At 34.3% G+C, this 10,767-nt stretch overlaps 2 protein-coding genes across 2 annotated transcripts; one reads left to right on the top strand and one right to left on the bottom strand.

Annotated features, from left to right (window-relative positions):
• Positions 1–21: 21 nt before the first annotated feature.
• LOC111038813 (piggyBac transposable element-derived protein 3-like) lies at positions 22–2,745 on the bottom strand. The gene is made up of 2 exons (XM_022322050.1): positions 2,158–2,745; positions 22–2,051 (listed from the first exon to the last, which is right to left on the bottom strand). The coding sequence occupies exons 1-2, from the start codon at positions 2,300–2,302 to the stop codon at positions 343–345; spliced, it is 1,854 nt and encodes a 617-aa protein (XP_022177742.1). The 5' UTR covers positions 2,303–2,745; the 3' UTR covers positions 22–342.
• A 4,987-nt stretch (positions 2,746–7,732) lies between these two features.
• LOC111038802 lies at positions 7,733–10,111 on the top strand. Its single transcript, XM_022322038.1, has one exon. The coding sequence runs from the start codon at positions 7,733–7,735 to the stop codon at positions 10,109–10,111; it is 2,379 nt and encodes a 792-aa protein (XP_022177730.1).
• The last annotated feature ends 656 nt before the right edge of the window (positions 10,112–10,767 follow it).

The following is a 10,767-nucleotide window of genomic DNA, read 5'->3' as shown; positions in this document are numbered from 1 at the left end:
TTAACCCTTTCCGTCATATATTTATATTTAAAGAAAAAAAATTTTTTTTTCAACTAATTTGAATTAAGCTTAATTTTAAAAGTTTTTTAAAGTTGGTCCCAAATTGTTTGGACAGGCTGATCCTGAGATATAATGTGTCCTCTCAACAGGACAAGATGACGTAAAGGTATCTATGTTAAATAATACAAAAAATACTACATCATTTGGATTCTTATGAATTTAGATATGCTTTATTAAGAAACATTTATCAAATTATTAAATAATAATCTATGGAATTAAAATAAAAGTTTAAAATTAAAACATTACATGGTTTAAAGTCAAAATTATATTTAAAACTATTTTTTATTTAGAATGAAATGATTCAAAACAATTTTGCTTACGTGCTATACATAAGTTGACACTACATTTTTTACAGCTTACATACGTTTTAGATTTACAACCAAAATTCTTACATCTTCCAGCCTCTTTCTTATCCAGGAATACTGGTGTATGTCCTATATCATCAAATCGCACATCATTAATTGGTCGTTGCTGTTTAGTTTTTGGTGTTGATGTAGGTGAAATAGATGTGGACGAACTATTACCAGGACGACCTCTTTTTTTTGTAACAGGTTTACCTGATAAAATTAACGCTTCAGCCAAGTACTGTCTAAAGTGTATAAGATCTAGGATTTTTTTTTCGTGAAGTCCTAAAGATTTTGCTTCTTTTTTATACTCAATCCATGAATTCACTGCAGCTATATCAATTCCATGAGTTATGAGGCGTAAAGTCCACTTTTTTGACCTTATAAAAATTCTGTACAACGATATTAAGTGATCACATTTGTCTACTCCACCCATTCCTTCATTATAACGGGCTACAACTTCCGGTCTTTGAACGTCTACATATTTTTTATTTTTTTTGTCATAACGTCGACATTGGTCAACTTGTCCTATACCACAAAAATTTGAAGCCAGAACTACACTTGAATTATCATACCATTTTGTTAACACCACTCCAGACGTATTACAAATTAAATTTTCCATGTAGCCTCTACTGTGGTGTTTTTTAATTTCTTTATCGGTAGTAAATGGGGGTTTCATAAACCTATCAACTCTAATTGTACCGGCAGCATAAATATTTCGATTTTTCAACCATTCAAACAGCCAAAATGTACTGAAATAGTTATCGAAAAATAATGTACAGTTGGGCACATTAATTCTTTCGGATAACTGCATTACTAAAGATGCACTTTGTCCAAATTGAGAATATTCTGGCCTAATTTCCGTGGTAGATCCTTGATAAATTATAAAATCATAAATCATTCCTGATATTCCACATAAACAAAATAATTTTACGCCCCATTTGGTTGGTTTGTTTTTAATATATTGTTTTACATTTAATTGTCCCTTAAAAGGGACCATTTGTTCATCAACACTGAATGTTGATTCTAGCTGTAAACTAGTACAATATTTTCGTATAGCTTCATATAAAGGCCTCACCTTCCAAAATCTATCATTAGTATTCGGGTCTTTATCGATTATAAAATGTAAATTATTTCTCAATTTAAAAAATCTATTTGAAGTCATATTTTCCGAAATTAATGGGACGGCGAATTTTGGCTCCCAGTACATACGCACTCGTGGTAAACCAAGATTTCCCATCAAAATATTTATGCCTATAAACGTTTTCAATTCTGCTACTGTAGTAGGAGGAAAGTTTGGTACATTATTACGAACAGCGTATAAATTTGTGTTAAAAACAGCGGTTTCTAATAATTCGTCTGAAAAATAATTACTGAACAATTGAAGTGGAGAAGACAAGTCGAAAGTTATATTTAGATGTGGTTCAAAAATATCAAAAGGTAGAGTTATGTATTCACCACGAATCCAAGTAACATTTTTTTTGTCAGTCAAATCTTGTTGGGTGAAATAGTCGCTAGATGACACGGAGGAAGTAGGAACAACATTTTGAATATTATCTACTATATTTTCTTCAACTGCGTTTTCGTCGATTTCGACTTCAATATTTTCACCCATATCATCAAAATCTTCATTATTAGTTAAAAAGTCTGACAATAAAAAGAAACCATAAGTATTAAAATTGAAAATTGTATGAAATAAAATATTACAGAATGTAGTAAAAAGTAACATAATTTAGTATAAAATATAAATTACCTTCAAGTAATTTTAAATCCTCGTGACAATAATTATTTCCCAAATCATCGTCGTTAGCAAATTCCTCGATGTCGGAGTCATCTCCATTTTCAAGTATATTTAAAATATCATCGTCTAATAATTTAAGGCGATCTTGACGAATCATATTTATTATATTTATACAACTTTAAAAAAATATAAAACAGTTATCGGAGTTACCGGAGCGTCACAATGTCCTTTACGGAGTACACGTACATAACGCACGATAACGTTCGATCGAATAAAAATTTTTAATATCTAACGCATAGATTGAATTCAGAAATACATATATTATTTATAAAAATAATCAACAATACTAAAAAGCGATAACGATTAGGATAAATGACAAAACAAAAATGTATAATAATAGCATGTTTACTTGTCCAGGAATAACGCAGATTAATACTAAAAATTCAGATAATGAAGATAATAATAGGCGAAGCAACCGGGCAAATAAGAAATATATACTTGTCCTCTAGAGAGTACACTATGACTGAACACAGTTCCATATCATATTTGTCTATAAAGCTTATGGAAATCAAGTGTCCTCTATAGAGGACAGGGTGACGGAAAGGGTTAAATATGTTTACGTTGTCTGAGTATAACTCGCTTGCTTTAGGTTTTACAGTCTAAATACCTATTATAAAATTATATCATAACAATATTCCGGAGGGCAAGACGGTGCGTTTTTTCAATTATTCCCAATATTAAGTTCAATATATCGTTTAGAAATACCGTAAATTTCAACATTTTTAAATGACCTTTAACTGTTAAAATGTTTAGTTTTTTAAAAAAAGCTCACCGTCTTGCCCTCCTTAATATTGTCATCTTTTAATTTTGTTATAGGTGTTTTGACTCTAAAGCCTAAATTAAGCGAGTTATACTCAGACTGCGAAAATGTGTTTTTACCACTGAAAATTACTGGTGTGGCGTCCTCTTAAGGTAAAATAACTTACTTGTAGACATTATTTCAGCATTTTCATCATCCCAATTGGGGTCATTATCAATGTCATCAGAGCTAAAATCAAATGAAGAATCTAGCATTTCTACTATATTTTCTTCATTCATTTTTTTATTTTGCAACAAATTATATAAAAAAGTGAAAGCCCGTTAACTTTCAACAACAACTACTGCAAAAACACTTTAAATATTCAATTTTGATGGTGATATTTTAGTAGTATCAAAGTCAATTAAGTAAAAAGTATAAACAGTTAACAATAACAACAGTATCAAACATTTCTTTATTAATGATTTTAAAATATTGATAAAAAAAAACTATTATATGGGTATTTTCATGCTACAAACACCAATTAAAAGTGGTAACACTGTACAACTAAAATCCGATGAGAAAATAACGTTAATTGAGATTTAAAATGAGATCTCATTATTATAATATTCTTATAAGTGAGATTTATTATGAAATCTCACAACAAACTTTTAGTAATTAGTTGAGATTTAGTATTAGATCTCATAGCAAATTTAAGTAACGCAGTGAAAAACCCCGTGGCGGTCAACGAGTTTCAAATAAATCGAACGTTGCGTCGCGCTTGAATTGTGTACTTTCGGTTGTTACTTGTTTTAGTTTTCATAAAAGTTATTGTGATTTGTGAAGTGCTATAAAAATTAAAATAAGGTAAGTTATAGTTCTCATTCTTCTGAATTATTTTATTTTTGAAAATATAATGTACTACCAACTTTTTATATTTTTATTTTTTATAAACTTATGGAAATTATCTATTATCGTTTGACGCGACCACAGGTGATGTGGCCGGTCTTGGGAGAGATATCGAGAAATTAATGAAAAAATTGCACGGTACGGGATTTGAACCCGCGACCCACGCGTAACACTGGGCCACCGCGAATTATTCATTAAATCTCGATATTCCCCCTTTAGGCCAGAGTGGCAGTGTGTACACGGTTGAGAGAGAGTGATGAGGCGCTGGGGCCGTGTCACATTTATCATGCATGTAAAATGTGTATAGTAAATAATGCACTGTTTTTTTGGAATCAAGGACAAAATATTCAAGGAAAAAATATCCTGTACTAAAATATCCAACAGATAAAATATCCAGGGATAAAATAATCAATATATGGGACAAAATATCCAAATAAAAAAAAATCATAAAAATGTATAATTAATAATCATATAATTTTTTTTATTTAAATTCATTATATTGTTGTTTTTTGAATCACGTTTTAATATCATTTAATATCAATAATACTTTATAACACAGTAATAAAATAATAATAAAAATAATATGTTGCGTTATATATAATAATTATATCTTTAGTTATAGGAATTGTGTATTACACTATATCATCTAAAAGTTTTTAATAATATTTTAAAAAAATTGTTTAAAAAGAGGTAATAAATTATCGTATATATTTGCTATTGCAATTAAAAAAATATCTAATTCTTTTTCACCATTAATATATTCAAGACAAAGGAGCTTAAGTTGTATTATTATTTTTACTATTATTATTTTATGACTATATTACAAAGTATTATCAATGTTAAATGTGATTTAAAAATCGTTCTTCCTTGAATCATATCCTAATTGATGAGCAGCATGGCTTCCGTCCTGGTAGATCAACTCTTACTTGTAACCTTAGTCTACATTCATATATATATGATTCTTTTCGCGATAGCTGCCAAGTAGATGTAATCTACACAGATTTCTCCAAGGCTTTCGATCGTGTTGATCACAATCATCTTATGTCTACTCTAGACTCCATAGGAATCGGTGAACCATTACTTTCCTGGTTTCGCTCATTCATTACAAATAGGATCCAATGGGTAACTGTTGATTTCACTTCTTCGGACCGCTTTACTCCCTCCTCAGGTGTACCACAAGGTGCTGTTCTTTCTCCACTCCTGTTTGCCCTATTCGTAAACTCAGCGGTCTCCGTCCTCCAGCATGCCAAACTTCTTATCTTTGCTGATGATATGAAAATCTTTCTCCGCATAAAATCCATCTCTGACTGTCGCCTTCTTCAAAACGACCTTCAGCGATTAGTTGCGTGGGGTGAATCTTTGGGGCTAGCTCTTACTATAGCTAAATGTTCAGTAATGACTTTTAGTCGTATTAATGCTGTAATCGAACATATTTACACGGTAAACAATACCGCCTTAACAACCTGTAATAATTATGTTAAGGATTTAGGATTTACTCTCACACGGAACCTGTGCCCTAATATGCATATCCAGATAATATGTTGTAAGGCTCTTAAACTGCTTGGTTTCATAAACCGTGTCTCTTCTGACTTCCACTTGCTCTCCCCTCTAAAAACTCTTTTCTGCTCCCTAGTCCGCCCCATCCTTGAGTATGGTTCCGTCCTCTGGGACCCGTCCACCGCTCCCGCACGTAACATGATAGAAAGGGTTCAAAGAAAATTCCTCCGTCAAGCTGCTTACAAACTAAAGATAGTCTGTCCACCTCACGATTACATGCCAATCCAACGCCTCTTTTCCTTAGAAAGCCTCACCGATCGTCGTCATTCAGCTAACCTGACATTTCTATCCAATCTTCTTTCATCTAAAATTGATAGTCCTGAATTACTATCCCGTGTCTCATTTAAGGTCCCCTCTCGCTGTACACGATCATCTGTTGCATTTCATATACCTTTCTCTTCCTCAAACTACTATCTTAACTCACCGATCATCCGTCTTATGAGCATTGCCAACACTGACCCTTCATTCTCTCTCTGATATTGAGCCACGTTTCCATAAACTATTAAAACTATTATTATTATACTATTATATTCATGTATTAAAGGGTTCGTCCCGTATTGTAAAATAAAATAAAAAATAAAAATATTAATTTAATTTGTTATTATTATAATTTATTGTATTATTTGTAATATTACCTGGTTTACAATGTGTTGAGGAACTAGTCATATTGACCATTTGAATAGTTCTTTTTCTCATTTTGTGGTTTTTAATTTAAACTCAAAAAAAAAGGTTCAGTTAAACCAAAGTAATTAAACACATTAGCAAAATTGAGAATAACAATGTCAAAAATAAATTAATATTGGAGCGCAAACTCATTATCATTCTATCAATAGAAAGAAAGATAGACAAAAATAAATTGTTTTTATAACATAACTATATGTCGCCGCCACGACGGTAGACGAGCCGTAGGCACACCGCAACGACCGACACACACACACACACACCGTCGCATATAATTGTTTTTATTTTTGTATCAATTGTGATTGTGAATTATTATATAACATTATATAGATTATAAGTTAATTACCGCCGCCGCCGCCGCCGCACCGGCTGCGCAATCTTTGTAATACGGCCGCCGTAATCCGTCACCAGTTCGTTAGTCCGTTAAACGCAGTCAACGCGAAAAATAATTATATTCACGGGCGCAAATCGTCATAGTTTACTATTACGTTTTCAACGGCTCAAATAGCCTCGATTTTGTAATATTTCTAGGCGCTAATCGCCGAGTGCATTATTTTGATTTATTATATATTTCATTATTTGCGTGCGCGAATCGCCACTATATTTTTATTTGTAAGGCGCTAATTGCCATTTTTATTATTGTCATTGTCGTGGCGCAAATCGCCATTTTTTATTGAAATTATAATATTATTATTTCGGCTCGTTGTGTGTGCCGTTTCTTATTGTTATTTATTATATATTTTGCATCCATCATTATTATTATAGTTATTATAGGTATCGGCTGGCCAGCAGATCACCGACAAACTGTGAGTTATTATATATTATTAATACTATTATATTGTATCCATTCTATTAGGCCAGAAGAGCCATTTATTATTATATTTTACACAGCTATGTTGCTATAATATTATTATTTTTATATTCTGCGTATTGGTCGTAAGGACATATATATATATATTATTATTCTGTTGCGCCACAAGGGCCATATTTATATTATACCTTGTTTCTGCTTTACCATAAGGCCTGAGCGTTCATATTATATTTTATTCTGTACCTTTATCGGCTAGGCCAGAAGGGCTAGGTATAATATTATTACATATGTTTTTATACTTTTCGTTATTTTTGATATTATTATTATTTTTGTAAAATATACAGCAACTCATGCAACTTTAGTTACCAACAGTCGTGTTATCATTATTTTATTATCAACTATTAGTTCAAACACACACCCTACATACATATACATCTACACACCCACCACACACTGGCACTCTTTAGTTTTGCTCGGCGACCCCGTCCACCTCTATTGAGTCGCTATACAGAGATACACACGTACACAGGTCGGTCGGTGTGAGCGCGAATTATTTCTGGCGACCGGGCAACACGCTCTATTATTGTAGCGTTCCCGGCTCAAACATTTTGGTGACCTCGACGTGATACAACGCTATCTTATTTTATTTGCATATAATTTATATCAATTATTTAGTCCTATATTTCTGTGGTATTTTAATTAGTATGACATTATATATATTTAGTGTTGCATTACTGAACCGTAGTCTTTATATATATATTTAATATTGAAAGGCATTCAATTATTTATTATTCCAATATCTTTTCCAATACATTTTTACTATTCTAAGCAATATGGTGCTGGATGAGAATGAGCAGAAGGCTCTAACTGATTTAAAGAGAAAAAGGGGTGTAATAAAGGCTTCTCTCACACGTATTCGTACATTTGTAACCAAGTTTGATCCAACGCAGCAGGCCGTATCGTTACTCGAGTTTAGGCAAGAAGAGCTGCCACAAATCAACCGAAAATTTGATGACGTACAGTCGCAGATAGAGTTGCTTGTTGGGGAGGAAGAGGCTTCTGAGGTAGAAAGGGAAAATTTTGAGCAAGATTATTTTGCAATTAGGTCTCAGATTCAGGAACTAACTAGCTTGGAAAGGCCTCATAATTCAACAGCAGTCTATGCTTCATTTGCAGCTATGAGTACCCATCGACATCAGTTACCACCTATTCCGCTTCCAAAATTCAGCGGTAACATCCAAGAATGGGCTTCATTTTTTGATGTATTTCGAGCGATGGTTCATAACGACGATAGTTACACCGCAGCACAGAAATTTTTCTATTTGCGATCATGTTTGGAAGGTCAAGCTTTGGAGCTCGTCCGTTCAATTCCAGTCAGCGATGGAAATTACGAAGCGATCATCTGTCAGCTTATTCAACGATACGATAATCATAGTCTTGTGGTGCAATCTCATATCCGCTCCATCCTCGACTGCCCTAGAGTAGAAGAATCAAGACCTTCCACTTTACAAGGACTATATTCTACAGTTTCCACTCATGTTGCAGCATTAAGATCGATGGGTCAGCCTGTGGACCAGTGGGATGCCTGGCTCATTACAATCGTCACTAGCCGATTAGACAGGAGTACGGCGCATGGATGGCAATTGCATCAGCGCAACTCGAGGCTCCCGAAATATTCGGACTTGGAAATATTTATAGCAAGTCGTTGCACTGCTATAGAAACTTCAGAAGCTTGCACGTCGACGTGGGAAAGTAGTTGTGAAGTTCAAGCAAAGGGTTCAGGCTCTAAGAAGACTACATTGAACAGTGCAACAAAAAGGGCACTCATTTCTGCAAATACCAAGTCGGCACGTCCATGTCCTTGTTGTTCCGAGAGTCATAGGCTGTTCATGTGTGAGCAATTCAAAGGCCTTTCGGTATCGGAACGTCTAAACATGGTGAGGGCGTCCCAGCTATGTTTCAACTGCTTAGCACCATTTCATGCTTCGGAAAATTGTAGATCAAAGTATACGTGCTTAAAATGTAAACAGAAGCACAACACGCTCCTGCATCATGAGAAGCATACGACTATCGCCAGCAACAACGGGAATAACGACCAATTTGGCGATAACACTCCTACTACATCAGCGCAACACTCAAGTAACATAGCAGCCCTTGCCACAGCAGGAGGAGGTCATGTATTCCTTTCCACAGCATCTGTCCTGGTTACAGACAACAACGGTCAATTAAGGAAATGTCGCGTTATACTGGATAACGGATCGCAAATGAATTTTGTGTCCAAAAATTTCGCCAAGTTGTTGCAACTTCCACGTCATAAAACAATGGTGCCGGTAAGTGGAATTGGAGCCGGTCAGATACAATCAGTCTCTTGTATATCTGTTAAAGTAACATCTCGTGTAAAACAGTTTGAAGTAGATTTGGTTTGTCATGTATTGCCAGTAGTGGTTGATTGCTTACCTAATTGTCCAAAACCAGCAAGCGGATGGGACATACCAGAAGACCTGAGACCGGAGCTGGCTGATCCTTTCTTTGACGTTTCGGGAAAGGTTGACCTACTCATCGGCGGTGGAACATTCTTCGATCTATTCGAGCCAAAAAGAGTTCGGTTGCCAGCTAGAGGTGTCTGCTTGCAAGATTCAAAGTTTGGTTGGGTAGTAACAGGAGAAATTGGCACTACCTCGCTTTTAGCTACATGCTCTATTGGACAAGCACGTGAGGACAAATTTAGAATTTTATGTAAGGATGAGCTTGAGGCATACGGAGCATCATCCAAGTCCAATAAGAAATGCATTGAAGAGCAGAGAGCTCTAAAGCATTTTGAGGAAACCGCGAATCGAGACGAGACGGGCCGGTTTGTGCTACGACTTCCATTGAAACCTGAAAAATGTAAACTTGGAAGCACGCTAGAAATGGCCACCACTAGATTCCTGAGTGTTGAGCGAAGGCTTCAGAAGGATGAAGAACTGAAGAGGCAATATATAAATTTCATGGAGGAATATTTGAAAATGGGCCACATGAAAAAGGTGTGTCAAGATTTAAATCCACCCGAATATGTTTTCTATCTTCCCCACCATCCAATAATTAAGTTGTCAAGCCTCACAACGAAACTGCGAGTAGTTTTCGACGCATCGGCTAAGAGCTCTTCGAATATCATCAGACTGTTGAGCTGTATGGTTGTGCTGTACTTTACTCTGTGCGTTATCTTTTTCTAATTTATCAATTTCACTCTTCGCAATATTTAAATTGTTTCTAATTATTTTCATCATGACTGGAGTTGTTTGTAATATTTGTAATATTCAATTCGCAGAGCTGGATATTCCTGTCAAATGCGATAGTTGTACTTTATCTGCTCATCCTAAATGCACGGGACTCTCTTCAACTGAAGTTAAGTGTCTGGCTTTAAAAAATAGGTCTCTTAAATATTTTTGTGAAAGCTGTGATCAAGGTCTTAAAGAATTACCGGAATTGAAGCTGTTGATAAAAAAATTATTAGTTGAAGTGGAAAATTTAAAAAATATGAATTTTAATTCTGATTCCAGTAATACGTCATCTGTGCATTTTTCTAATGAATTTATTTTTAATGAAATTAATGAGCGTAATCGCTGCGCTAATAATTTATTATTCTATAATATTGAAGAATGTGATTCAAACCGGTTGGATGATCGTATTTCATTTGACCTGGCACAAATAAATAACGTCATTAAAACTATTTTGGTTGATTCGTCTATTATTCCTAAGAAAGTTATTCGCATCGGTCGTTCGCAATCGGGTAAATCACGTCCAATTAAAGTCATCTTTGATTCTAAGTCTGATGTATTTGATATTATTAAGAATAAACGCAAGTTATCACAATGCAATTCATCACTAT

The sequence above is a fragment of the Myzus persicae genome, unplaced genomic scaffold (assembly GCF_001856785.1).
Source record: "Myzus persicae strain clone G006 unplaced genomic scaffold, MPER_G0061.0, whole genome shotgun sequence".
Taxonomy (NCBI): Eukaryota; Metazoa; Arthropoda; class Insecta; order Hemiptera; family Aphididae; genus Myzus; species Myzus persicae.
Note: the sequence above shows the minus strand (reverse complement) of the source record. Positions and strands in the feature narration are given on the sequence as shown.

Coding starts and splice junctions, on each gene's coding strand:
- LOC111038813 (XM_022322050.1), bottom strand. CDS start 2,302: ATGATTCGTCAAGATCGCCTTAAATTATTAGACGATGATATTTTAAAT. Junction 2,052..2,157: donor GGATTTAAAATTACTTGAAG/GTAATTTATATT, acceptor TTTTATTGTCAG/ACTTTTTAACTAATAATGAA.
- LOC111038802 (XM_022322038.1), top strand. CDS start 7,733: ATGGTGCTGGATGAGAATGAGCAGAAGGCTCTAACTGATTTAAAGAGA.